General features: G+C 38.5%; 2 protein-coding genes across 5 annotated transcripts in view; one reads left to right on the forward strand and one right to left on the reverse strand.

The window, feature by feature from the left end:
* The first annotated feature begins 1,199 nt into the window (after positions 1-1,199).
* ddx24 (DEAD (Asp-Glu-Ala-Asp) box helicase 24) lies at positions 1,200-18,142 on the forward strand. Its single transcript, XM_048599921.1, has 8 exons — positions 1,200-1,962; positions 7,606-7,971; positions 12,327-12,480; positions 13,480-13,995; positions 14,552-14,627; positions 14,899-15,087; positions 17,197-17,326; positions 17,689-18,142. The coding sequence occupies exons 1-8, from the start codon at positions 1,212-1,214 to the stop codon at positions 17,925-17,927; spliced, it is 2,421 nt and encodes an 806-aa protein (XP_048455878.1). The 5' UTR covers positions 1,200-1,211; the 3' UTR covers positions 17,928-18,142.
* Positions 18,143-18,253: 111 nt separating this feature from the next.
* LOC109937111 (ubiquitin thioesterase OTUB2-like) overlaps positions 18,254-23,410 on the reverse strand; it is an 18,531-nt gene continuing 13,374 nt past the window's right edge. For all 4 annotated transcript variants that reach the window (XM_048599923.1, XM_048599925.1, XM_048599922.1 and 1 more), the window contains 3 exons: positions 21,779-21,863; positions 21,168-21,362; positions 18,254-19,395 (listed from right to left, as the gene is read on the reverse strand). In XM_048599923.1, the coding sequence (XP_048455880.1) occupies positions 19,186-19,395; positions 21,168-21,362; positions 21,779-21,863 (490 nt within the window). In that variant the 3' untranslated portion in view covers positions 18,254-19,185. The remainder of the gene's footprint in view (positions 19,396-21,167; positions 21,363-21,778; positions 21,864-23,410) is intronic.

Here is a 23,410-nt window from a genome sequence, read left to right on the forward strand (position 1 = left end):
ACTTGTAGTCACACCTTCCTGACCCTGAACACTGACCAAATTTGAAGTACTTAAGCTGCAGTGTGTGACTGCCTCCTGAAACACAGTATCCAGTTAACTCTTCCCTCTCCCTGATATGCTGCAGTTTTTGAAGGTCCAACTCCAACTTATCAACTCTGAAATGGAGTTCCTTGAGCAACCAATACTACCTAAGATATTAGTTTGTTTTTAAAGAGCAGAAGTATTTCCCCATGAGAGAAAAACAGGGACTCATCACCACCTCCTTCTTTGACCTAACTCCCTGTTTCACCAAACTGCAGTTACACTCTAATGCAACAAAGCAGCATTCCAGTGTAGAACCTTCCCCTTTGACAAGAGTGTATGACGAGTGTCCCTCCACCTGCCTACTTGCGAGTTTCTGGCCTTTGCAGTGTTCACATGCACCCATCTTGCTGTCCTACGAAAATAACATTTTCAAGGGATGATTGAAAAGAATGGGCTAAGTGCTTGGTTTAAAGAATCATCTTACTGGAGGAAATGAGGGGCCTTAAACAGCTGAAGCCATGGCTGACAGTTATAGGGATTTAATTCTGCATGAACCAGAAGTCCAAATCAGGACCTTCTTAACCTCCGAGGCAGAATCTTTCTGGAATATGTAGTTAACTGCTGAGTTGCTGTGATGTTCAAAATGGAAGAAATTATTATTTATAATAATTAAATCTTGAGCCTCCTGTATCAGTCCTTGTATCAATTGACATTTGTTATTTATTCAGGCACAAAAATTTTTTTTAATGAAATTGTCTGTTGCTGTGATCACTTTAAATCTGTACCATATAATTGCTCTATTATTGAAATTAATGCTGGGATCAGTTAAAAGATCAAACTACCATTGAGAAACTGAATTAGAAAATGCAGAAAACATTCAGCAGATCAGATAGTACATGCTGATATTGAAAGAGTTAAATCGTAACTCTTTCACAAGTAAATTAAGAAATATTTTATAATTGTTTTGCAACTATACTATAGGGTCACTGGATTTGAAATGTTAACTCTGCTTTCTCTTCACAAATACTGCCAGACCTGCTGAGAAATTTCTGTTTTTATTTGTTTCAGATTTCCTGCATCTGCACATTGTTCAATTTATGTAGGGGCTTCTTAGGCTATCTCAAAGCTCTGCTTAACATGGAATTGAGGGCAGTCTCCCTGAATTTAATTTCATAATTTTACTGTATATGCTAATGAAGTTAAATTTCACTAACTTGGTTTTCATGTTTTTTAGGGTCAAAATGAAGGGAAAAAAAAGACAGAAGTTTTTTCTGTCTTCAAAATCCCAACGGAAGAACGTTCAAGTTGTTGGACAATGGAAGCCAGTGAATATAGACCCAGCCCTCCTCGGTGATGAAGATTTTGGGAATCTGGTTTGTTTTGAAGAGCTTACAGACTATCAGTTGGTTAGTGCTGGCAAGTTGACAGATGAAGAAACAAGAAAAAGGAAGTCTGATAATTTGGAGGTGTCAGAATGTTCAGAGAAGCAGAAAATTAGTGGTAATGATTTACCAGAATTGGTACAAGCCAGAAAGAAAAAGATGAAAAAAATGGTCACTGTTGACCACGCTGGGGATGAAGTGGGCATTACTGACTTCTCTGAAGATATGAATCAGCTTGAATTTTCAGATAAAAATGAAACAGCAGAGGCAGAAACAAATGTTACTGCAGTTTCAAAGAAAAGGAAGAGGAAGAAAAAGAAGTCTGTAGTTTCTCAGTCCTCCACACCAGCCATGAAAGTGAAAAATTGGACAATGCATCATTCCTGTTCATCTGAGCAGACAACTGATGTTTCTGCCTGGAAAGACCTGTTTGTCCCAGAACCAGTACTCCGTGCCCTTAGTTCTCTTGGTTATACTGCTCCTACTCCCATCCAAGCCCTGGTACTGCCACCTGCTATTAGAGACAAATTAGATATTCTTGGTGCTGCAGAAACAGGTTAGTGCAACAATTCTGTTACAGTACAGTATAAGGTTAGTAATAAACCACAAATGTTGGTGTCTGCCGGTTACTGATGTATCCAAATGGTTCCATTTTGGTTTAAGTCTTCATTTTGATATGAAGTTATAAATGAAAAATCATCATCTTTTGAAGGACATGAAATGACTGCTTTTATATAGTTTTTTTTTTATGACTTCCATTGTCCTATAACCAATGAAGTACAGTCATTGTGTCATTGGCCGTATTTATTGTGAACACTACCACTATGTGGAGCAACGAGTATGAATGTGCAGGAACACATCTTTGCATTGTGATGTATCTGCTCAGCAGTGCAGTGACAGCTGCCTGTCACAAAAATGGCACTGCCAGAAACAAAATCGCAACCTGTGAGACCAACCTGCACTGTTGCCCACACCCCTGCCCCCAACTGAATTGACACAAACAATTGGGAGAGGGTGCAAGAGCAGGAGGCCAAGATGGCACAAGGGATTTTTTTAAAACCTAATTTGCATTAAATAAAGGTGGGATAGTCATCATTCTCCAGCACTGACATCACTGTACAAAGAAGGTAGTTATGTCAGCAGCACATACACAAATGAATACTAAATGTTGCCGTGGCCAGCATTGTGTGCAACAGTGGCCATTTTGGCATTCAAAGTAATTACTTTACATGTAGTTAAATACAGTAGTTGCTTTGCCATCAGCAAGGTTACACAACCAGCATATGAGATAACGGACCACATAATCTATTTGGGTAGTGGTGCTTCAAAACTTGGAGAACCCCTGGCTGTTTTTATTTTCAAATCATGCCATGGGATTGTTTATACCCAGCTGAGTAGGCAAATAAGGCCTTGGTTAAGTGTCACACTGAAAAATGTCACCTCAAATGGTGCAATATTCTGTGTTACTTTGAAGTATATATCATGTGCTCAGGTACTAATGTACAGCTTGAACTTCCAACATGCTACCGCTGAATGAGTAAAGCTGATATCCCAGTGCATAATATAAAAGCTTACTTCCTCAAAACAGTCACGCGTCCAACTCCTTCATTTCAGCATTGAATCCTTGTAAACTTTGAAATAAATTGAGGGAATTTTACTTTTAAAGACAGCCAGTATACCCATGGGAAAAGTTGGTAAGTGCAATTAAAATGCTTAAGTGCTGTAACTTTGACAACACTTGGTGGGTTTGAAGAACTGCCTGGCCAGTTATAATGTTACTTCCAGTGAAATCCTACTTGACACTATTGTTGTGTCAAAGAACAAAGAAAATTACAGCACAGGAAAGGGCCCTTTGGCCCTCCAAGCCTGCGCCGATCCAGATCCTCTATCTAAACCTGTCGCCTATTTTCCAAGGATCTGTATCCCTCTGCTCCCTGCCCATTCATGTATCTGTCTAGATACATCTTGCCCGCCTCTACCACCTTTGTTGGCAATGCATTCTAGGCACCCACCACCCTCTGCGTAAAGAACCTTCCACGCATATCTCCCTCAAACTTTTCCCCTCTCACCTTGAAACTGTGACCCCTAGTAATTGAGTCCCCCACTCTGGGAAAAAGCTTCTTGCTATCCACACTGTCTATACCTCTCATGATTTAGTAGACCTCAATCAGGTTCCCCCCTCAACCTCCGTCTTTCTAATGTAAATAATCCTAATCTACTCAACCTCTTTTCATAGCTAGCGCCCTCCATACCAGGCAACATCCTGGTGAACCTCCTCTGCACCCTCTCCAAAGCATCCACATCCTTTTGGTAATTGGCAACCAGAACTGTACGCAGTATTCCAAGTGTGGTCGAACCAAAGTCTTATACAACTGTAACATGACCTGCCAACTCTTGTACTCAATACCCCGTCCGATGAATGAAAGCATGCCGTATGCCGCCTTGACCATTCTATCGACCTGCGTTGCCATCTTCAGGGTATAATGGACCTGAACACCCAGATCCCTCTGTGCATCAATTTTTCCCAGGGCTTTTCCATTTACCGTATAGTTCGCTTTTGAATTGGATCTTCCAAAATGCATCACCTCGCATTTGCCTGGATTGAACTCCATCTGCCATTACTCCGCCCAACTCTCCAATCTATCTATATTCTGCTGCATTCTCCGACAGTCCCTTTCACTGTCTGCTACTCCACCAATCTTAGTGTCATCTGCAAACTTGCTAATCAGACCATCTATACCTTCTTCCAGATCATTTATGTATATCACAAACAACAGCGGTCCCAGCACGGATCCCTGTGGAACACCACTAGTCACAGTTCTCCATTTTGAGAAACTCCCTTCCACTACAACTCTCTGTTTCCTGTTGCCCAGTCAGTTCTCTATCCATCTAGCTAGTACGTTCTCTTAACCATTCTGTACCCAAGTTGGGAGTTATTCATTACGTACATGTTTAACTTACTACAGAAAGCTTCATTTTTAAAAATTCATTTGTAGGATGTTGGCATCACTGGCTGACCAGCATTTATTGTCTGTCTCTGGTTGCCCTTGAGAAGGTGGTGATGAGCTGCCTTCTTGAACCGCTGCAGTCCACATCCTGTGGGTTGACCTACAACGGCCTTAGGGAGAGAATTCCAGGATTTTAACCCAGCAACAGTGAAGGAACGGTGATTATATTTCCCAGTCAGGAGGGTGAATGACTTGGAGGGGAACTTGAAAGTGGTGATATCCACCAGCACCTTTGACTGACTTACTTAATTATAATACTTATGGATTTACTAGAAGTGAACAACTTTCCCCATTTGAAGACTGATCATAGTCTCCCTACGTTGCTGATAGAAGTAATTCAGTCCTTCAAGTCTGCACCATCCTCTGAAGACCATCTCACCCAGATGCATAACCCCATATTTACCATAGTCAACCCACCTAGCTTGCACATCCCTCAACATTATGGGACAATTGAGCATGGCCAATCCACCTAACCTGTACATCTTTAGACTGTGAGAGGAAACCACAGCACCTGGAGGAAACCCACACAGACACTGGGAGAACATGCAAACTCCACACAGACAGTCACCCAAGGCTAGAATTGGACCTGGGTCCCTGATAATGTGGGGTTGCAGTGCTAACCACTGAGCCACGATGATAGCTTCAAATATAAAATTCACTAGTTTTTCCAACCATTTGCAGAGATTGCTCAAAGTCAGGGATGGGAATGAGCATCATTTTTCTTTTGGGGATAGACAGCATTTATATCATGAAATCAGTTGTCAACGTAACACACTGAGCAATAGCATTTTCACATGATTCCGTAGGTCAAACTCCACTCTGCACAGTAGTTGTGCACATAATCTCGACTAATATCTGGTACGACACCAAGAGAATGCTACACTGTTTGATTTAGCCCTTATTTCAAGGGAGTTAGAGTATAAGAGTAGGGAAGAATACTACAACTGTACAACATGCTGATAAGACCACATCTGGATACGCTGAGCAGTTTTGATCCCCTTATTTAAGGAATCATTTCATTGGAGACAGTTCAGAGAAGGCTCCATAGAATGATCCCCGATATTGTGGGATTGTTTGATGAGCAAATGTTAAATAGGTTGGATGTTAGATCTCTATCTCTTAGTGAGAGTCTGAGTCCAGTGGTAGATCAAGTACAGCTTTATTTTGGTACAACTTTGTTACATCTTCAGATTTTCTTCGCAGTAAGGCACACAAAAACTTCAGATTGTATACAGTTAAAACTTAAGAGTGTACACACCCCACCCTTGATACTATTGGTCGGCGGAGCTAGGTTATTCGTCTGTGGTTGGATCTCTGGAACAGTATCTTAAAGAGATGGACAGGCTGGTGGTCTACCCACGGTCATGATGTTTTCACAGACTTTATTGATAAGAGGGGGCCACTTCTATTGCTTGAAATTAGTTTGAATCTTTTCTTTTGGTGATTTTTTTTTTTGTATATATGTGGATCTTTAAGTATCTCAGAATCTATCTATATGAATATCTGAAGGATCTGAACTAAAACTTACTATTAATATTGTAACAGATGGATTAAATAACTCAAGAGAAACAACTACTGTGTAAAACGTTCTTACCTGTATAAGAAATTGCATCTGTGCATTCTGTCTCAACCAGTAACCTTGATTCTTATAGAGCTGCTATTGTCCTACTTGCTACATTCAGCAAATATATTCCCACACACTCTTAACTACTGTAGCCACGTACTGCAGAGATTGTCACAATCAGTGGTCAGCCATTTTGTGCCGCCTTGTCATGGGCAGCACTAACATTGTGACTGTACTCGTTGAAGTTTAAAATAATGAGGTGATTTCATTGAAATAAACAGGATTCTTCAAGAGCTTGACAGGATAAATGCTGAGAGGATGTTTCTCCTCATGGGAGAGTCTAGGACCAGAGGACATAGTCTCAAAATAAAGGGGTGCCAATTTAAAACTGAGATGAGGAGTGTCTTCTGAGGTTTGAGAGTCTTTGGAACTCTTTGACATACAGAAGTGTGGGGCAGAGTCCATGTGAATATTTAAAGCTGAGATAGATTCTTCATTGTTAGGAAAATCACGTTATGGGGAAAGGGCAGGGAAGTGGGTGTGAGAAGTGTTGGATCAGCTGTGATCCAATTGAATGGGGGAACCAGGCTCAATGGGCTGAAGGCCTACCCCTGTTCCTATTTCTTATGATCTTATGGTGCTATCTTTCAGTTGAGACATTAATCTATATGTTGACTGAGTGGATAGAAGTGATCCTAGCTCATCATATGGAGAAAAACAGCTGGTTAATTTTGTCTTTTTTGGAGATGAGCACTAATATATCAGTGGTATAAGATTAATATAAAATACATTTAGGAAAACAACAAAGGCTTCCTTTCCTCCTCTTCTCCATGCATCTCCTCCACCCCCCAAAAAAAATTCTCTGCTGCACTCAAATCCAGGTTGTATATATGAAAGATTGGTGTCTTTCTAACTGCTAAAATTTGAATCTCTGCAGCAAACTCATTTTGGTTTCAAAATGGACTGTCTTGAGGAATGTTGTGCAGACATTATTTGTTAGCTATGTGACTGGGGTAATGCTCCCTAGTTAACTAAGTCAATGACCATTTCTACTGTAAAGATTGAGATTTCATTCATCTGATCTGTTTGATAAGTAATTACTAATTGGTACTTTGGTTGATAATTATCTCATCCAAAATCTGTCTTAAGTTTATGTTAAATATTACTCTACACTAAGTTCAGTTAATGCTCTGAATCCCATCTTGTGATTTTTTTTCTAATTTGGTAAAACTGTCCAAAAAATCGGGTACATAACATTAATATAAATCTTGGTTGGTATGTACATTTCTGCTTTTTTCCAGTTGACCATATCCTTGTTTCATGATTTTAAATGAGATTTCCCACAGTAACTATTATCATGACATTAAAAAGTAGTACTGATTGGTATAAGCCTCAACAACTTTAAGTTTTTGCTGTATCTGAGTAAATTCAAATGAACTTGTAAAATATATGCATCACTATTGTATTAAAGTGATTTTCTGATGTGCTCAACAAAACATAACAATTTGGGATTCTTGATTATAAATGTACAAGGTTACATTTATGAATTTTCATGTTTTTGAAGTGATGGCTTAAGCTGAATTAGATGACTCTTTTCGGATATATTTTTTATGTTCTTATCTTAAAGGCAGTGGTAAAACACTAGCATTTGCTATTCCCATGATCCACCTTATCCTAGAGTGGAGGAAGGCTAAAGATGCTAAATTGAAAACAAGTGAGGAAGTACAGCACGGCATCCAGGATACTAATGATGCAGTCAGTGATAGACTGGAAAACACTGGTGAACACCTGGAGGAATACGAGGAAGCAGATGGGATTGACGAGAATCCTGCATGTCATAATGAAAGCTCTGTAAAAGTGATCAACAATGTAAATTTAGATCTTCATGCAGCTTCCAATATTGAAAATCCATTATTGGGCCTTGTTTTGACTCCAACAAGAGAATTAGCTGTCCAGGTAAAGCATCATATTGATGCTGTTGCCAAATTCACTGGTAAGTGTGCAATAACTATGGAAAAACTTCACAGTATGCTGGGGTGTAGTAATTTGCTCAGACTTAATCTCTGAACTGGTAGGGGAATGATGTAACTGTTCAAATTTTGTGTTTTACAGAACTATATTACAGACATTATTAAGTACCTATAGTTGTTCTATTTAACACTATTTTCTTCCCATGTGGTAGTTACTGATATTTAGAGTAGATTAATAGCAGTAATCCAGTTACAAGACAGTAATACTTTTTGTCAAGACTCACTCTTCACTCTTTGTTTCTTACGAGATACTCAGAAATGTTATAACATGAAACAAAATTTCACTACAGTATCCATCATACTTCATTCCTCATTTTATTTTGGTTCATAAATGGAGGCTAAAAAGCTATGGAAGCAATAGTTCTATTTTTACTATCTCTTTCATTTAATGTATGCAAACAATTAAAACTTTCTTGCAAGAATTGCCTTGTCACATTTTGTTGACATAGGAGGAGAGAAAGGATAGTAAATTTGAAGAAATGTTGAGATGTGGCTGCTGGGATTAACAATTGCAAGCATGTTATGTTAATTTCATATCAAATACCATTGTTACTTATGGAACATTAATATTACGCTGTAATGTTGCATGAGAATTATAGGTCAGAGTTGATCACTGTTAGTTCTTAATCTCAACCATTCAATTAAGACTGGCATTCTCCATTTCCTTTGGAGATTGATGGGAAAAGAAAGCCAACAAGTAAATAAACTTTATCCATTCTACTTCTTTTACTTTGGTTAATGCCTACCGGTCTACTTCTCCACTATAGAAATAGATTGTTCTTTAAAGAAAACAATCGTGAGAAGAAATAAAAGTCAGATTCAAGTTAGGGTAGTACTGGAATGAAACTGATTCTGTATGCTGTACATGTACCGTTGTAGCTTTCAGATTGCATCCAATGCAGTTTGAAAGCTACGACTTACATGGAAGCATCAATTTTTCCACTCTAATTTTGTGAGTCAATGTAAACAGCAGGAAATTCAGCACACTTCCACTCACATTCAGGTCTTGATTTAATTGTGTAAAAACAGGCTATGTTTTGGACGGGATATATAAAAAGGCAAAAAATGACCAAAAATTAATTAAGAAAAATATAGAGTACAAGATAAAGCTAGCCAAGAATAATAGGACAGATAATTTGTGTTTTTATAATTAAAGAAGAGTTGAATAGAATAGAATATCCTTTATTGTCACATGTAGTCCATTGAAAAAGTACAATGAAAAGCTTTTATAATGTCTGCCTCTTATGGTGCCATCTTAGGTACAAATCTTTCTAGACTCTCTACAATGTGGAAACACGCCATTCAGCCCAACAAGTCCACACTGACTCTCCGGATAGCATACCAGACTCACCTCCCCATCCTCTCTCTGTAACCCTGCATTTCCCATGCCTAACCCACCTAATCTACATATCCTGAACACTGGGCAATTTAGCATGGCCAGTCCACCTAACCTGTACATCTTTGGACTATGGAAGGAAATCGTAGCACCTGGACGAAACCCACACAGACATAGGGAGAATGTGCAAACTCCGCACAGAACCCGGGTCCCTGGTGCTGTGAGGCAGCAGTGCTAACCACTGAGCCACCATGCTTGGATCTTGGAAACAAAAGGGGAATAAAGAGTAGTTGCACTACTTTACAGGGTTTTAAAAAAAAGTTAGAAATAAGACATCATTAAAAGATTGACGTTATAGTTAGGTAAAAAAAGTTTCAAATAAACATTACATTGTAGCAGCTCAGTACAGGGCGCCCACACATGTCATGACCACCTATGCCAGACTCCAATCCCATAGCCACCCACGCTCCACTCCAAGCCTCCAGTTCCCTCCATGCTAGCACTAGGCTTCTCCAAGGTAAGTTCCAGGACTGCCTGCCCCGTGCCGGTCTCTGCCCAGGACCTGCTGCTTATGCACTGCTTCGGGACTGGCTCCCCTCAAGTTGCTGCAGGACTAGTTGCCCACATGCTGCTCTGGAGCTGCTTCCCCACGAGCTGCTTCCCCACAAGCTGCTCCACAGCTTGCAGCCCGCGCGCTGCTCTGGGAATTGCCTCCGGGGCTAAGGGGAGAGATAAAGAAAAGAAGAGAGAATAAAAGAAAAAGAACAGGCAGAGCAGAGGAGCTCGGGCACAAACATCTTATTCTGCCGCCATCTTGCTGGCAAAAGAATATAGGTAACATCCCACAAACAGCGATAAATCAGGAAATGGGAGGGAAAAACTCTGGTGGGGGAGCAGCTGAGCTTGAAGTCACAATCCGTAGATACTGAGTAAACTGTCCAAACTGTGGCTGATACATACCTAGATCTTGATGGATTTTTTTTATACTTACTCATGGGTCTTGGGTGTTCCATTTATTGCCCATTTATAGCTGCCCTTGAACTGAGTGGTTTACTAGGCAGTTTGCTGTGGTTTTTGGAGTCATGTGTAGGCCAGACCAGGTGAGGATGGCAGATTTCCTTCCCTGAAGCCAGATTAGTGTGCTAGATGGGCTTTTCCAACAATTGGCATGGTTTCATGGTCCTCAGTAGATTCTTAATTATATATTTTTGATATTATATATTATATATTTTTATAATGTATTATATATTTTTTGTATTATATATTAGATTTTTTGATTGAATTCAAATTCCCCCATATACTTTGGGGATTCAAACCTGGGTCTCCAAAACATCAGCTGAGGTTCTGAATGAATAGTCATAGGGACAAAACATCTAGACCATCACCTCCACACTAAAATTTCATCCTAGTGAGACAGTGAATGTGTTGGTTTCAATTTTCCACAATTCCCTAGATTTGGGGACAGTCCTATTAAATGGGGAGTTGGAAATATAACTCCTTTATTCAAAAAAATGTGTTGTGTAGGGGAAGGCAAAAAGCGGTAAACTAATAGTCCGGTTAGCTTAATATCTGTCATAAGGAAAATATTGTAAACTATTATCAAAGAAGTCATACAGCGCACTTGGATAGGTTCAGGATAATTAGGTAGAGTCAACATTGCTTTGTTAAAGGGAAATTGTGTTTGGCCAACCTGGAGCTCTTTTCAGGGGATAATCTGCTGTGGTTAAACAGGAACCAGTGGATGTCCTGTACTTGGGTTTCCAGAAGGCATTTGATAAATGGCCCCATCAAAGGTTATTTGTGAAAGTAAAAGCTCATGATGTAGGGTAGCATATTGTCATCCATAGTAGACGGGCAAACTCACAGGAAGCAGAATGTAGATATAACGAGTTCTTTTTTAGGTTGGCAAGATTTAATGAGTGCGGTGATCGGTGCTGCGACTTCAACTTTTTTACATTTGTATAAATAACTTGAATGAAGGGTTGGAAGATAAGTTTCCAAATTTGCTGATAATACAAATATTGATAGGAAGGTAAATTGTGTAGAGGACACCAGGAGGCTGCAAAGATATATAGGTTAACTGAATGACCAAAGTTGTGCCAAATGAACTATGATTTGGGAAATGGTGAAATTTCTACTGCAATAGATAAAATAAAAAAGGAGCATACTATTTCAGCAGTGAGAGATTGCAAAAGTCTGAAATGCAGAAGGATCTTAGTGTTCTTGTGCTTGAATCACAAGAAGATTAGTATGCAATGACAGCAAGTAATTGGAAAAAAAATTATCACTAATCACAAGGGAAATTGAATACAAAAGTAGAGAGGTTATGCTTCACTTATACAGGGCAGGAATGAAGCTGCATCTGGAATATTATGCACAGTTTTTGCCTCCCTATTTAAGGACGGATATAAATGCATTGGAGACAGTTCAGAGCAGGTTTACTAGGTAAATACCGAGAACTTGCAGGTTGTCTTGTGAGATGTTCAGAAGAGGAAGAGGCAACATGCTCAAAATATCCTGAGGTCTTGACAAAGTTCCACCGTGATTGGTACTCTCTGCTACTTATTGTGTCCTAAGTCTAATCATCAGGTGCTTCATCAAAAACCTTCCCTCCATCATAAGGTAAGTCCACAATCTTCAACATCACTTGTGACGCCATATGTATTGAAGTAATTCGTATCCAAATTCCGCAAGAAAAGTTTGACAGACTATGTTCAGACATTAGTGACCAAACTAGCATTATTTTTCCAATTTCCACAATATTTGTTTTCTTATAGGAAATGTGTTAGTTTGTGGCATTTAATTAGTAGATTTCTGTTCGAAAACTGCTAGAGACTAGGTGAAGACTGACCAGAATCACTTGGAACTGTTGTCCCAGTCTGCTGTGTTCTTTGTTACACCCATTTCCTCCTCCAGTTTTAATTCTTAAAAATATAAATACTGCATTCATTAATATCTCACTCTGATTCTGAACCTTTACAGGGATCAAAACTGCAACAATTGTTGGAGGAATGGCTGCTCAGAAGCAGGAAAGGGTTTTGAACTGCAGACCTGAAATTGTGATTGCAACACCAGGGAGATTATGGGAACTGATAAAGGAGAGACACCCGCATCTCTGTCATTTGAAACAGCTCCGGTGAGCCAGAATCAATTTGAATGCGTTGCAGGGATGATTAGAAAGAATATGTGACCCACTCGTTGAGTAGTACCCATGAATCTTTCACATTACCTTGGGAGAAAAATGACAGGGATTTAGAGTAAGGTCTTAGAAATGCAAAGTTCCGTCAGTACAATGTAAAAACATCAGCCAAAATAATTCTGATGTCCTCGAGGGAGCTTGATCCCAAAATCATCTGAGTCAAAGATGAAGGCACTACAGTTTGCAGAATTTGAAGTTCTGACATACTTGATTTAAACACAGACGAGGATACTGTTGCAACACTCGCTGAAATCAAAACACGGTCAGGTAGAAAAGAAAGACCTTTTCCTAGTTGCCCTAATCTTTCTGCAGATTTTCGTAGTGATCAGAATATTTGCAAGCCATGTTAAGTTACTTCAGAGGGCAAATAAAGGGGCAACCCCTGATAAGAATTGCTAGTTCCTGTTCTAAAATGCATTGGTGAAGCTGTTAGACTTTTGTAGCAGGTCAAGTTTTGACTTCCCATTTCCAAATTATTTTTAACTAAATTCAGCTTCTTAAATTAACAAAGTGGCATCTCACATTCTGTATTCATGTTCAAGGTCCCTGGATTATTCGATCAGTAATATATACCAAATCAAGCATTCGGCACCTTTTTGAGTAGTTCTACTTTGAATGGAGTATGTATCTTAGTTTGTATGAATATCTGTTTCTGACCAAATTAAAGTCAATATTGTTTTTACGATGCTTAGAGATTTTTAGCAACTAGTTAACTGGGAAATAAAGTCCCTGATAGCTGATGTTTACTTTCAACAATGGTTAAATCTATGGATGCATGGTGGATTTGAATGTCATACAATAGATCCAATTTACAATATTATAAAAGTGAATGATTGTCTTTCTATTACTGTGATAGTTCAATATAAATGGTCATTAATGTACACAGTACACTGTTAATCTGCAAATTCTGAATAACTTGCTGTCCAATTAATTTAGGTGCCTGGTTATTGACGAAGCAGATCGGATGGTTGAAAAGGGACATTTTTCAGAGTTGTGTCAGCTACTAGAGATGCTGCATGAAAAGGAATACCATCCAAAAAGAAGAATCTTCATATTTTCTGCAACTTTAACCATGGTTCATCAGGCTCCTGCAAGAATACTGGGAAAGAAGAATGTCAAAACAATCAATACAGAAACAAAATTAGAAGCCTTGATACAAAAAGTAGGCATTAAAAGAAAACCAAAAATAATAGATTTATCCAGGAAAGAGGGTACAGTTGAGACCCTCACTGAAACCAGGATTCACTGTGAAATAGAAGAAAAAGATGTCTACCTATATTATTTCCTGCTTCAGTATCCAGGCCGAACAATGGTCTTTGCAAATAGCATAGATTGTATCAAACGTCTGAACGCACTGCTCACTATCCTAGAATGTAATCCACTGCCACTGCATGCAAACATGCATCAGAAACAGAGGTTGAAGAATTTAGAACGGTTTGCTGAAAGAGAGAGGTAAGTTTCTAAATCTAAGAAAAATTAAACCTCCCAGTACTCCTGTTAAATTCTCCTGGAGTTGCTTGAGCAGTTTTGTGTATAAGTACTGTTTACCATTAAAGTGTTGATTACTTGGAGGGAATTTCTATACATGCATATAGATAGCACTTTGCAAAGTATTTTCCTAGACAGTGGAGAATTACATCTGGGGCCAAACTATATGGATATCATCGTGACTAGCTGAATATGTACTGGATAATGGCAATGGAATAAGAGTTGTCTTGTTCAAAATAAGGCAGAAAAGGGAAATAAATTACAGTGACAATAACTTATCTTGTTTCTCAATAACAAGTTTCATACTTTTATTTTGGAATTTAATTAGAGCAAGTTTAATGGCAGGGAATTTGAATCCAGTAAGTGTAAATTTTATGTTGGGGAATATCAAAAAGCGTTGATAAGAGTCACCTTTGTTTGGCTGGTTGAAAGGTCGTGCTTTTGTTGCAAAGTTTTTTTTCAAAACTTTGATGTTCATTCTGGATGCTTTTGTTAGATTGTCATTCTTATTATATTTCAGCTGTGTTTTATTAACCACTGATGTTGCAGCTCGAGGTCTGGATATTCCAAATGTACAGCATGTTATTCATTATCAGGTGAGGCTGAAACAGTGAAATCTGAACGCTTGCTAGAGTTTCCTTTAGAATAATCTATGGTTGTGAACATTTATAAATAAATTATACGGTGAATAATATCTGAATTGTAATAAGGTTGATAATTGTATCATAGTTCTTTGTTGGTGTTTTAATAGTAACTAAGATAAAACATAAGTATGACTTGACACTTCAGTACACCAGGAAACAGGCTTGTGATTCAAATCCAAAAGCAATTTTATCCTAATTTAAGATTAATATGCCTTTTTTATAGGTTCCTCGCACCAGCGAAATATATGTCCACAGGAGTGGCAGAACAGCTCGAGCCACAAGAGCAGGTCTCGCATTGATGTTAGTTGGGCCAAATGATATGATTCACTTTAAAAAGATATGCAAAACATTGGGCAAAAATGAAAATATTCCACTTTTTCCAGTACAAGCTAAATGTATGTCTGCAATAAAGGTAAATGTCAAGACAATCTTTCTTCCAGTTTCCCATAACAGATTTGACTTATTATCAGCTTGTAGAAAATTAACCTTTGTCACAGAAAGAAAGTATGTTAACAGTGCATTTGGCATTAATGTTTTGAAAAACAGATTTATTTACTTAATTGAGGGTTGGGTAAATGTCTGAAGTAGAAGTAAATTTTGCTTGGCTAACTATATTTGGAGACTTCATTTTATTAAATAATCCGGTAACTTTTACTGTTCCAACTATAATAAAGTTCAATTTAGAACATTTCTCAAATAAACAAACACTTTGAATAGAATGACAAATTTTGGTTATAAGTGAAACAGGAGCTGCCCCAGGTAACGATTGAGAAAGATATTTGATTTATTGCAGTTGAATCAAAGTGTTCAGTAAACTCACTTGGATTTGATGTTAAAATTTTCTAATTTCAGCCTAGCAGAATAAAGAACTTGAGAGTTTTGAAGGTTAATTGAATTATATTGATCGGGTTCCCACTCAGCTCTCTTAACTTGTCCCAGGTGCATGGGAACACCTCAAAATTCCCATTGCCATCTGACTTGAAAATATTTCACTGTCTCATCATCACTGGATCAAAATCTTGAAACTGCCCATCAACACTGCAGAAATTGTAACCATACAACTGAAACCAGTCAAGAATGTTGCTCATCACTGCATTAATCTGGAAAATTAACTGTGAAAATTGTGTTAAAATACAATCAAATCCATTGTCTGTGTTGAGCTGGAGTAAACCAAATGTCATGCATGTTCTCCTTCAGGATTAAATTGTACCTGTACTGTGAAGGGTTAAGGTAAAAACAGCAAGCAGCATAAGCACGCCCCTACAGTTTGAGACAAAGAGAAGAGTTGTAATTTGGGGGTGGCTACTGTAAAAGGAGAGAGTCAGACACTGCGGGGGTTGAAGTAATCACAGCCCCTGCTGCTGACGGGCTCAGTAACGCCTACCCAAGTCCTCAAATAAATAACTGTCTAAATAACTGTAGAATCAAAAGTATTAATACTCCTTTTTTTACAAAACTGATAATTGCAGCTAAGTAAATTTGGGATGAATATTGTAAAGTGGATTTTTGGTTTAACTAATCTTGTTTCAAAGAATAGGATTTATTCTTATTTAGACTCATTAAATAGCATCCTTGGCATCCGAGGCACTGGTGCCTTAATTCCTAATTAGTTGTATTTAAATAGTGAGATATGGCAAAAATTCTCATCTGTGATGATGGGTCTCCATATTATTTTGTACTGACTTAGAATTAAGTATTACCTAGCATATTCTTCCAAGCCAAACTTGTTTAGTTTTTCTTCATCGAACATGTTTTGGCTAGCCCTAATTGTCCTCAAAGGTGGTATGAACAACCACCTTCCTAAATAGTTGCAATCTGTGTGTTGAATGTTCTCCCACTGTCTTAGAGTGGAAGTTTTGTGATTTTGATTTCCAGGTTAGAGTGACATACAGTTTAGAAGGAATCTTACCAGTAGTGGTGTTGGTAGGTGTCTACTCATCCTTTGCATCGGTTTGGGATATGGTTTTTAAAGGAACATTTTTTAAATGGTACACACGGGCACTTGTCCCTACATCAGTGAAATTAAGCAGACTTCTTTGTCTCTGGTGGTATCTTGAGCATTATTTTAGCGTGACTTGTGTAAATAAGTTGTGAGTATTTCATCCCATTCTTGATTTGTACCTTAGCAATAAACAGTAAAAAGGCTTTGGGAAGATTGTGTCACTTGATTAAAAATTCTCAACCTTTAAACTCGGCTGTAAACAGTTTGGTGGATCTGAACAGGTGATAATGAAAATAGCTTTTTCATAGTTAAGGAAGAGGCAGGTCTTTTTTTGTCTATCTTAGCTCTTTATTGTTGGGTGAAAATAAGTTTTTACACTTGATTAAGAGATTGAAAAAGCTTTAAAATTATTTAACTATGACATTTACTTCTGTTTATAAAATCAGTCTCAATTGTTAGAGATTGTTATTGTAAAATTGTTAATATTAAGGCTTTAGTAAATATTTATTGTGCACTGTTAATTTAGTGACCAGTTGTAAAAACAAGGCAGAATAAAACCACTCCTTTACCTATTCACAGGCCCGTGTCAATATAGCAAGGAGTATAGAAAAGATGGAATACCAGCACAATAAAGCACAGCAACATAACAGTTGGTTTCAGCAAGCTGCTGAAGCTCTTGAAGTTGATTTGGAGGATGATGTCCTCATGGGTAAGTATTTATAAATAGTTTAATACTTTGACCGAAAATTTGTATTAACAATAGCCAAGCTATAGATAATCTGGCAATAAGATGCGTAGTAACAAACACTAACAATTGAATCCTAAAGATGCATTATCCCCTTGCTGAACAGTATCGTATACTTTCTAGATTATTAGGTTAACACTGGATTCCCTAGACAATCAACTGGTTCAGTTACTTAGCGCTCCCCCTCCATTTTAAGCAGTTTCATAAAGTTATTGACTCAAATAATTCAAATGTATTGAAATAATTAAGAGCCCAATAATAATGCACAAACTATGAACATCAAAGAACATGTTTAACAGGAATCTAAACTGTGCACTTGATTTTAGATGGAGGCTGTAACGGTGATGAAAAGCAAAGGCAAAGGACGTTAAAAGGAATGAAGAAACAGCTGAAATATTTGCTTTTGCAACCAGTGTTTAAGGACTACCTGAAGACCAAGTACCCAACACAATTTGGTAGGCTAACATTGCCTAATTTGCCATTAGCCAGCCGAGAAACTGCTTTAAGCACTGTCAAAAAGCATAAAAATACAAAAAAGCGCAAGTTGTGTGAACAAATACAATGAAAGAATCATTCTTTTGTTAAAATAACTGATGCAACAAGCTCATACCAGTGTATAATTCAGTGGCTATATCTTTTATTGCATTTAATAAAATCCCAGAACTTGTACAGTACTGTTGTCTTCAATATGAAGATTTAAAATCTTAATCAATTGTATCCTCAAAGCACAGAGGATACAAGTTTTAAAGCATTGTAAATAAACAGCATGTCCAGAACGTGCAAGGTCTGTAAGAATTCTGATTACTAAACAAAATAAGGCCGACCAGTCTTTGTTATCTCGGAACAAGTAGTCAGTAAGATGCAGCATTTCATCCTACAGAAAATACCATCTCCTACAACTGAACGATTGTCAACAATAAATACTTCTTGAAATGCAAGAGCAGCAAAAAAGGTTTTTAAATGTTCATGAGCTTTACTTAAAAATACTTGGTAGTACAGAACTTAAAAAAACATTACTAAAAGATAAAAGCTTCTATGTTTCACAGTACTGATGAGTGCAATCCAAAAATGTGAACTGTTTTTGATGGCAAAGTGTTTATCTGGGAGAATTTGGTCCTACTATAACCATTTACTTTTCAAACATGTATTAAATGAGAATACAAACAATTGTTATAGCTCTGTATATACATTTAAGTAGAAAGTCACTTTTCACTATAGTCATCTAATACTTGCAATCCTTGCTTTTCAATTTAGACATGATCATTATTTGCTTATTCTGCATAAAGAGTCAAATGTTTCACCTGTCACAAGGGTGCTAGTGTTGATTTTTACCTACCGTAAAGTATACTTTAATTACTAGACAGAAAATAAAGTCACTGTAACGTTAAAATTTTGGACCAGGAAAGATTCAGGTCTCACCTGTGTTTGTAAGAAGGAAAAGATTTTTTTTAGTTCTGAAAGAGGAGTCTGTATCCATGAACACTTTCAGCATGGATCAAGAAATAAATCAAATGGTATACAGAAATAGTTATTAAAGGGGAAAAGGACAAAAAGCTAAACTCTACCAGGAATGTATTCTTTGCTACAAAGCTATATTGAAAGATGCCGTTATTTGTACACAATGGATTACAACCATGCTTTATAATTAGGACAACAATACTAAATTAACTCTTTCATTTTCATCGGGAATATACATTCATTTTGTATTGTGCAGAAAAATGGTTTAAAGATTGTGTTCATAAATTTATCAAAAATGAGTTCCTCTTCCCTAAGCCCTGTTTCAAGCACTAAAACTGTTCTGGTGTCACATGGCAAGCTGAAGACTATTTTGGTTTATTTGCTTTATAAAGTATGTCATAATGGCCTGGTTTGTAAAGGAGGTAAACTACAGGTTTTGCCCCTTCAGGAAAGACGTGATGGTTAACTTCAGTGTCAGTTTTGTCCATATATTCCACCTGGATTGGTAAACTCAATGCGTGGGTCAGCGCAGTGATATGAATGTGATCACTCTCCATAGCCATTGGTTCCACTTCCTACAATAGGGAAATTTGGCATTATTAATTTCATATAATGTACATTAAAGTTCTTTTACTGTTAGACTTCAAGATGTGATACATTGAGATTAGGTACAACGAGCAATGTCCACAGTCAATCCTTTTTCAGTCAGAGACCTAGCAATGTGTGTCATCTGAATAAGTACTTTTGCACAGAAATCACTTCTACGCAGAAATCACAATTTAGGAAAGAAATCAGCTGGCAGTGATCAAAGAGAAAAAAGAAAGTCTGCAATCTACATAATAGCCTATCAAGAGAGGAAGAAAAGAGCTTGCTATTTCCAACTTATTCCTCATTATCCCTCTTCCAATTTGGAAGCTGCAATACACTCTCCCTGTGTCTGTGTGGGTTTCCTCTGGGTGATCTGGTTCCCTACCACAGTACAAAGATCTGCAGGCTGGGTTAATTGGCCATGCTAAATTGCTCATAGTGTACAGGGATGTGTAGGCTAGGTAGATTAGCCATTGGAAATGCAAGGTTACAGGGATAGGGTAGGGGGTGGGTATGGGTGGATTCATTAGGCCGAATGGCCTACTTCCACATTCTAGGGATTCTACGATTTTACTATATCAGATACAGTTTAATGAGTGTCAAACATGTTTTCAGGAAATCATCACCTCTGAACAACTACTGCATAAAAACAATAGCACATGGCACCATTACCTCTCCAATTAAACTTCAGCATTGTTATTGGTACATATAGCGAGTTCTCAAATAGTGACCAGCTAATTTGTCTTTGGGAATATATGTTAAGGAAGAAACATTGGCCCTGAGAAAATTCTTCAAATAATACCTAAAGATCTTTAGTACCTAAACATACAGAATGAGGAAAAAGCATATCAAGCCCGTCCATGGGATTAGTGTGCAAATCATGCTTCACAAACCAACTCGTGAGCAAAATGAAAAGGAATTCGTCAATTTCCAGGATGACACTGGGGAAAAATCCAGTCCACTCACTGAAGCAAGATTCAGGACACCAGTTATTTTTGTCACTAGGCATGTGAGAAACTTGCCTTTCTGACAATATATCTGAACTTGCTTATGTGTAGAATAGGGAATAAAGGGAACCACCTATTTCCAATTAGCTAGCCCTAAAGATCAAAAGTTTACCAACCACCTTAAAATCAGACATTCTCCCCTCTTACTGCATGCCCAAGTAGGCCGAGTATGGAAATGTTTAAAATTAACTGTATCTAACCTGCCTCCAAGTTTAGCTTCAGTGATTGTTTTGGATTATTTGTGTATTCGTTGAAAATAGGTAAATCCTGAATAAGACTACACAGGCGGCCAGCATAAAAGGCACGAGGTGTTGAAACCGTTTATCAACTACATAGGCTTCATGGCATCCTTTCCAAGAATACCACATGCCCTTCTATTGCCTAGTAGTTGTCCACTTCACAATCTTTTTTCTTATTCCCTCTTCTGATATAATGTCAATGTGATAGTTTAATCAAAATCTAGTGACATCCAGGTATCTTTGAAATCTTACTTCTACTTTCAACTAATTCAAAAACCAATGTGAGATCAGTCTAATATTGCATACAAGTGATGGCATCTTTAATATCGCAGCACTTCTTTGGTAGTGTAGTGATGGATTAATCTTTATTAAGAGTTCAAGACTTTTACTTCCAATTCTGATAACTAATCTGTTTATTAATATTCACCAAGAAATATTTTTCTGTCCTGAGATTTTAAAGGGAAATTCACATTCAGCAGATGAACCTCATCAATATAATCAACTCGAACTCACCTGAGTGCAGAAGTCTTTAATGCTTACACCTCCCTCGAGGAAAAGCTCAAAGAACTCAGACCGTTTCTGCAAGTATGCAGACGTTAGCAGTCGAAGATATTGCACTAGGTGATCTGAAACACCGTGGTTGTTGAAAACAGCAAGGAGTTTTGAAACTGAACCATCCGTTTCCACCAGGTCAATCATATCCATAAACTAAAACCAGAGAACCCAACAGTATCAATGCTATCTGCATCAACGCATATTTTTCATAAAAAGCAACTGCAGAAGTTGCTTAGCAAAATTAGAACAGAAAATGTAGATCACTTATTTTGATCAATAGTCAAGAACAAAGTGGAGTGTTCACCAATGACAATTTTTCTCAATTAAAGGGCATAACCCTCCAAGACAAATGCAAACTAAAGCCGTACTAGCAGACTTGTATTTAAAATAATTAGATCTATGATTGATAGCTCGCACTGGAGGAAAGGGTTGCAATTCTATACACTATCTCAAATTCTGAGTATGGATTTGGAACTAATCCATTGTTAATTATTTTATACAGCTCAGTGAGAAGCACAAAACTTTCAAACGTGTCATTTCCTTCAATTCTTCTTGCATGAAATACTCACTGTGGTGAAAGAATTTTCAAATCTGCTTTCCGCAAATCCAGCAGATGAAAGTTCTTCTCGACTTTGCATTAAATTCTTTCTAAGTCTAAAACGAAAGCAAGTCAGAAATAGTGATTAGTATTTAAGCTAATGCTTGAAATATTGAGAGGATTTTCACTTATTACTATTTGTTAGAAAATTATCACACCTGCTTTGTGTGTTGGCTATTAGTATCTTCACTGTGTAAAAATCTTACAAAATTCAAAATCTTTGACTTTCAGTAATTTCTAAATTAATAGTATTCTTCCTTGCCAATTCTATTGTAACATTTTGAAATAACACAGCAAAACCCAGTATCAACATTAACAGTTGCCATACTAAGATATTACAACAACCAAAAATACTTAGATTGTGCTTTTACCATAATAAAATGCCCCATGGAGCTTCACAACGATCTGGAAAAGTCAAATGACACTAAACCACATAAAGGAGAGATTAGACCAGATCACCAATAGCTTGATCGAAGAGGAGATAGTAGGAACTGCAGATGCTGGACAATCCGAGACAACAAGGTACAGAGCTGGATGAACACAGCAGCATCATAGGAGCAGAAAGGCTGACGTTTCGGGCCAAGACCCTTCATCAGAAATGGGGGACGTGGAAGGGGGTTCTGAAATAAATAGGGAGAGAGTGGGAGGCGGAGTCGGACAGAAGATGGATAGAGAGGAGAGGATAGGTGGAGAGGAAGCAGACAGGTCGAAGAGGCGGGGATGGAGCCAGGAAAGGAGAGTGCAGGTGGAGAGTTAGGGATGGGATAGGTCAGTCCAGGGAGGACGGACAGGTCAAGGGGGCAGGATGAGGTTAGTAGGTAGGAGATGGGGGTGCGGCTTGAGGTGGGAGGAAGAACAGGTAAGGGAGGCGGGGACGAGCTGGACTGGTTTTGGGATGCGGTAGGGGGAGGGGAGATTTTGAAGCTTGTGAAATCCACATTGATACCATTGGGCTGCAGGGTTTCCAAGCGGAATATGAGTTGCTATTCCTGCAACCTTCGGGTGGCATCGTGGTACTGCAGGAGGCCCAGGATGGACATGTTGTCTGAGGAATGGGAGGGGGAGTTGAAATGGTTTGCGACTGGGAGGTGCAGTTGTTTATTGCGAACCGAGCGTAGGTGTTCTGCAAAGCGGTCCCCGAGCCTCCGCTTGGTTTCCCCGATGTAGAGGAGGCCACACCGGGTACAGCGGATGCAGTATACCACATTGGCAGATGTGCAGGTGAACATCTGCTTGATGTGGAAAGTCTTCTTAGGGCCTGGGATGGGGGTGAGGGAGGAGGTATGGGGGCATGTGTAGCACTTCCTGCGGTTGCAGGGAAAAGTGCCGGGTGTGGTGGGGCTGGAGGGGAGTGTGGAGCGGACAAGGGAGTCACGGAGAGAGGGGTCCCTCCGGAAAGCAGATAAGGGTGGGGAGGGAAAGATGTCTTTGGTGGTGGGGTCGGATTGCAGATGGCGGAAGTGTCGGAGGATGATGTGTTGGATCCGGAGGTTGGTGGGGTGGTACGTGAGGATGAGGGGGATTCTTTTTTGGTTGTTATTGCGTGGACGGGGTGTGAGGGATGAGTTGCGGGAAATGTGGGAGACACGGTCGAGGGCTTTCT

This window comes from Rhincodon typus, chromosome 8 (genome assembly GCF_021869965.1).
Source record: "Rhincodon typus isolate 14 chromosome 8, sRhiTyp1.1, whole genome shotgun sequence".
NCBI lineage: Eukaryota > Metazoa > Chordata > Chondrichthyes > Orectolobiformes > Rhincodontidae > Rhincodon > Rhincodon typus.

Excerpts from the sequence above, each read along its gene's own strand:
- ddx24 (XM_048599921.1), top strand. The coding sequence starts at position 1,212 with ATGCTAATGAAGTTAAATTTCACTAACTTGGTTTTCATGTTTTTTAGG. Across the intron at positions 1,963-7,605 it reads TCTTGGTGCTGCAGAAACAG|GCAGTGGTAAAACACTAGCA; the intron begins GTTAGTGCAACA and ends CTTATCTTAAAG. Across the intron at positions 17,327-17,688 it reads GGAGGATGATGTCCTCATGG|ATGGAGGCTGTAACGGTGAT; the intron begins GTAAGTATTTAT and ends ACTTGATTTTAG.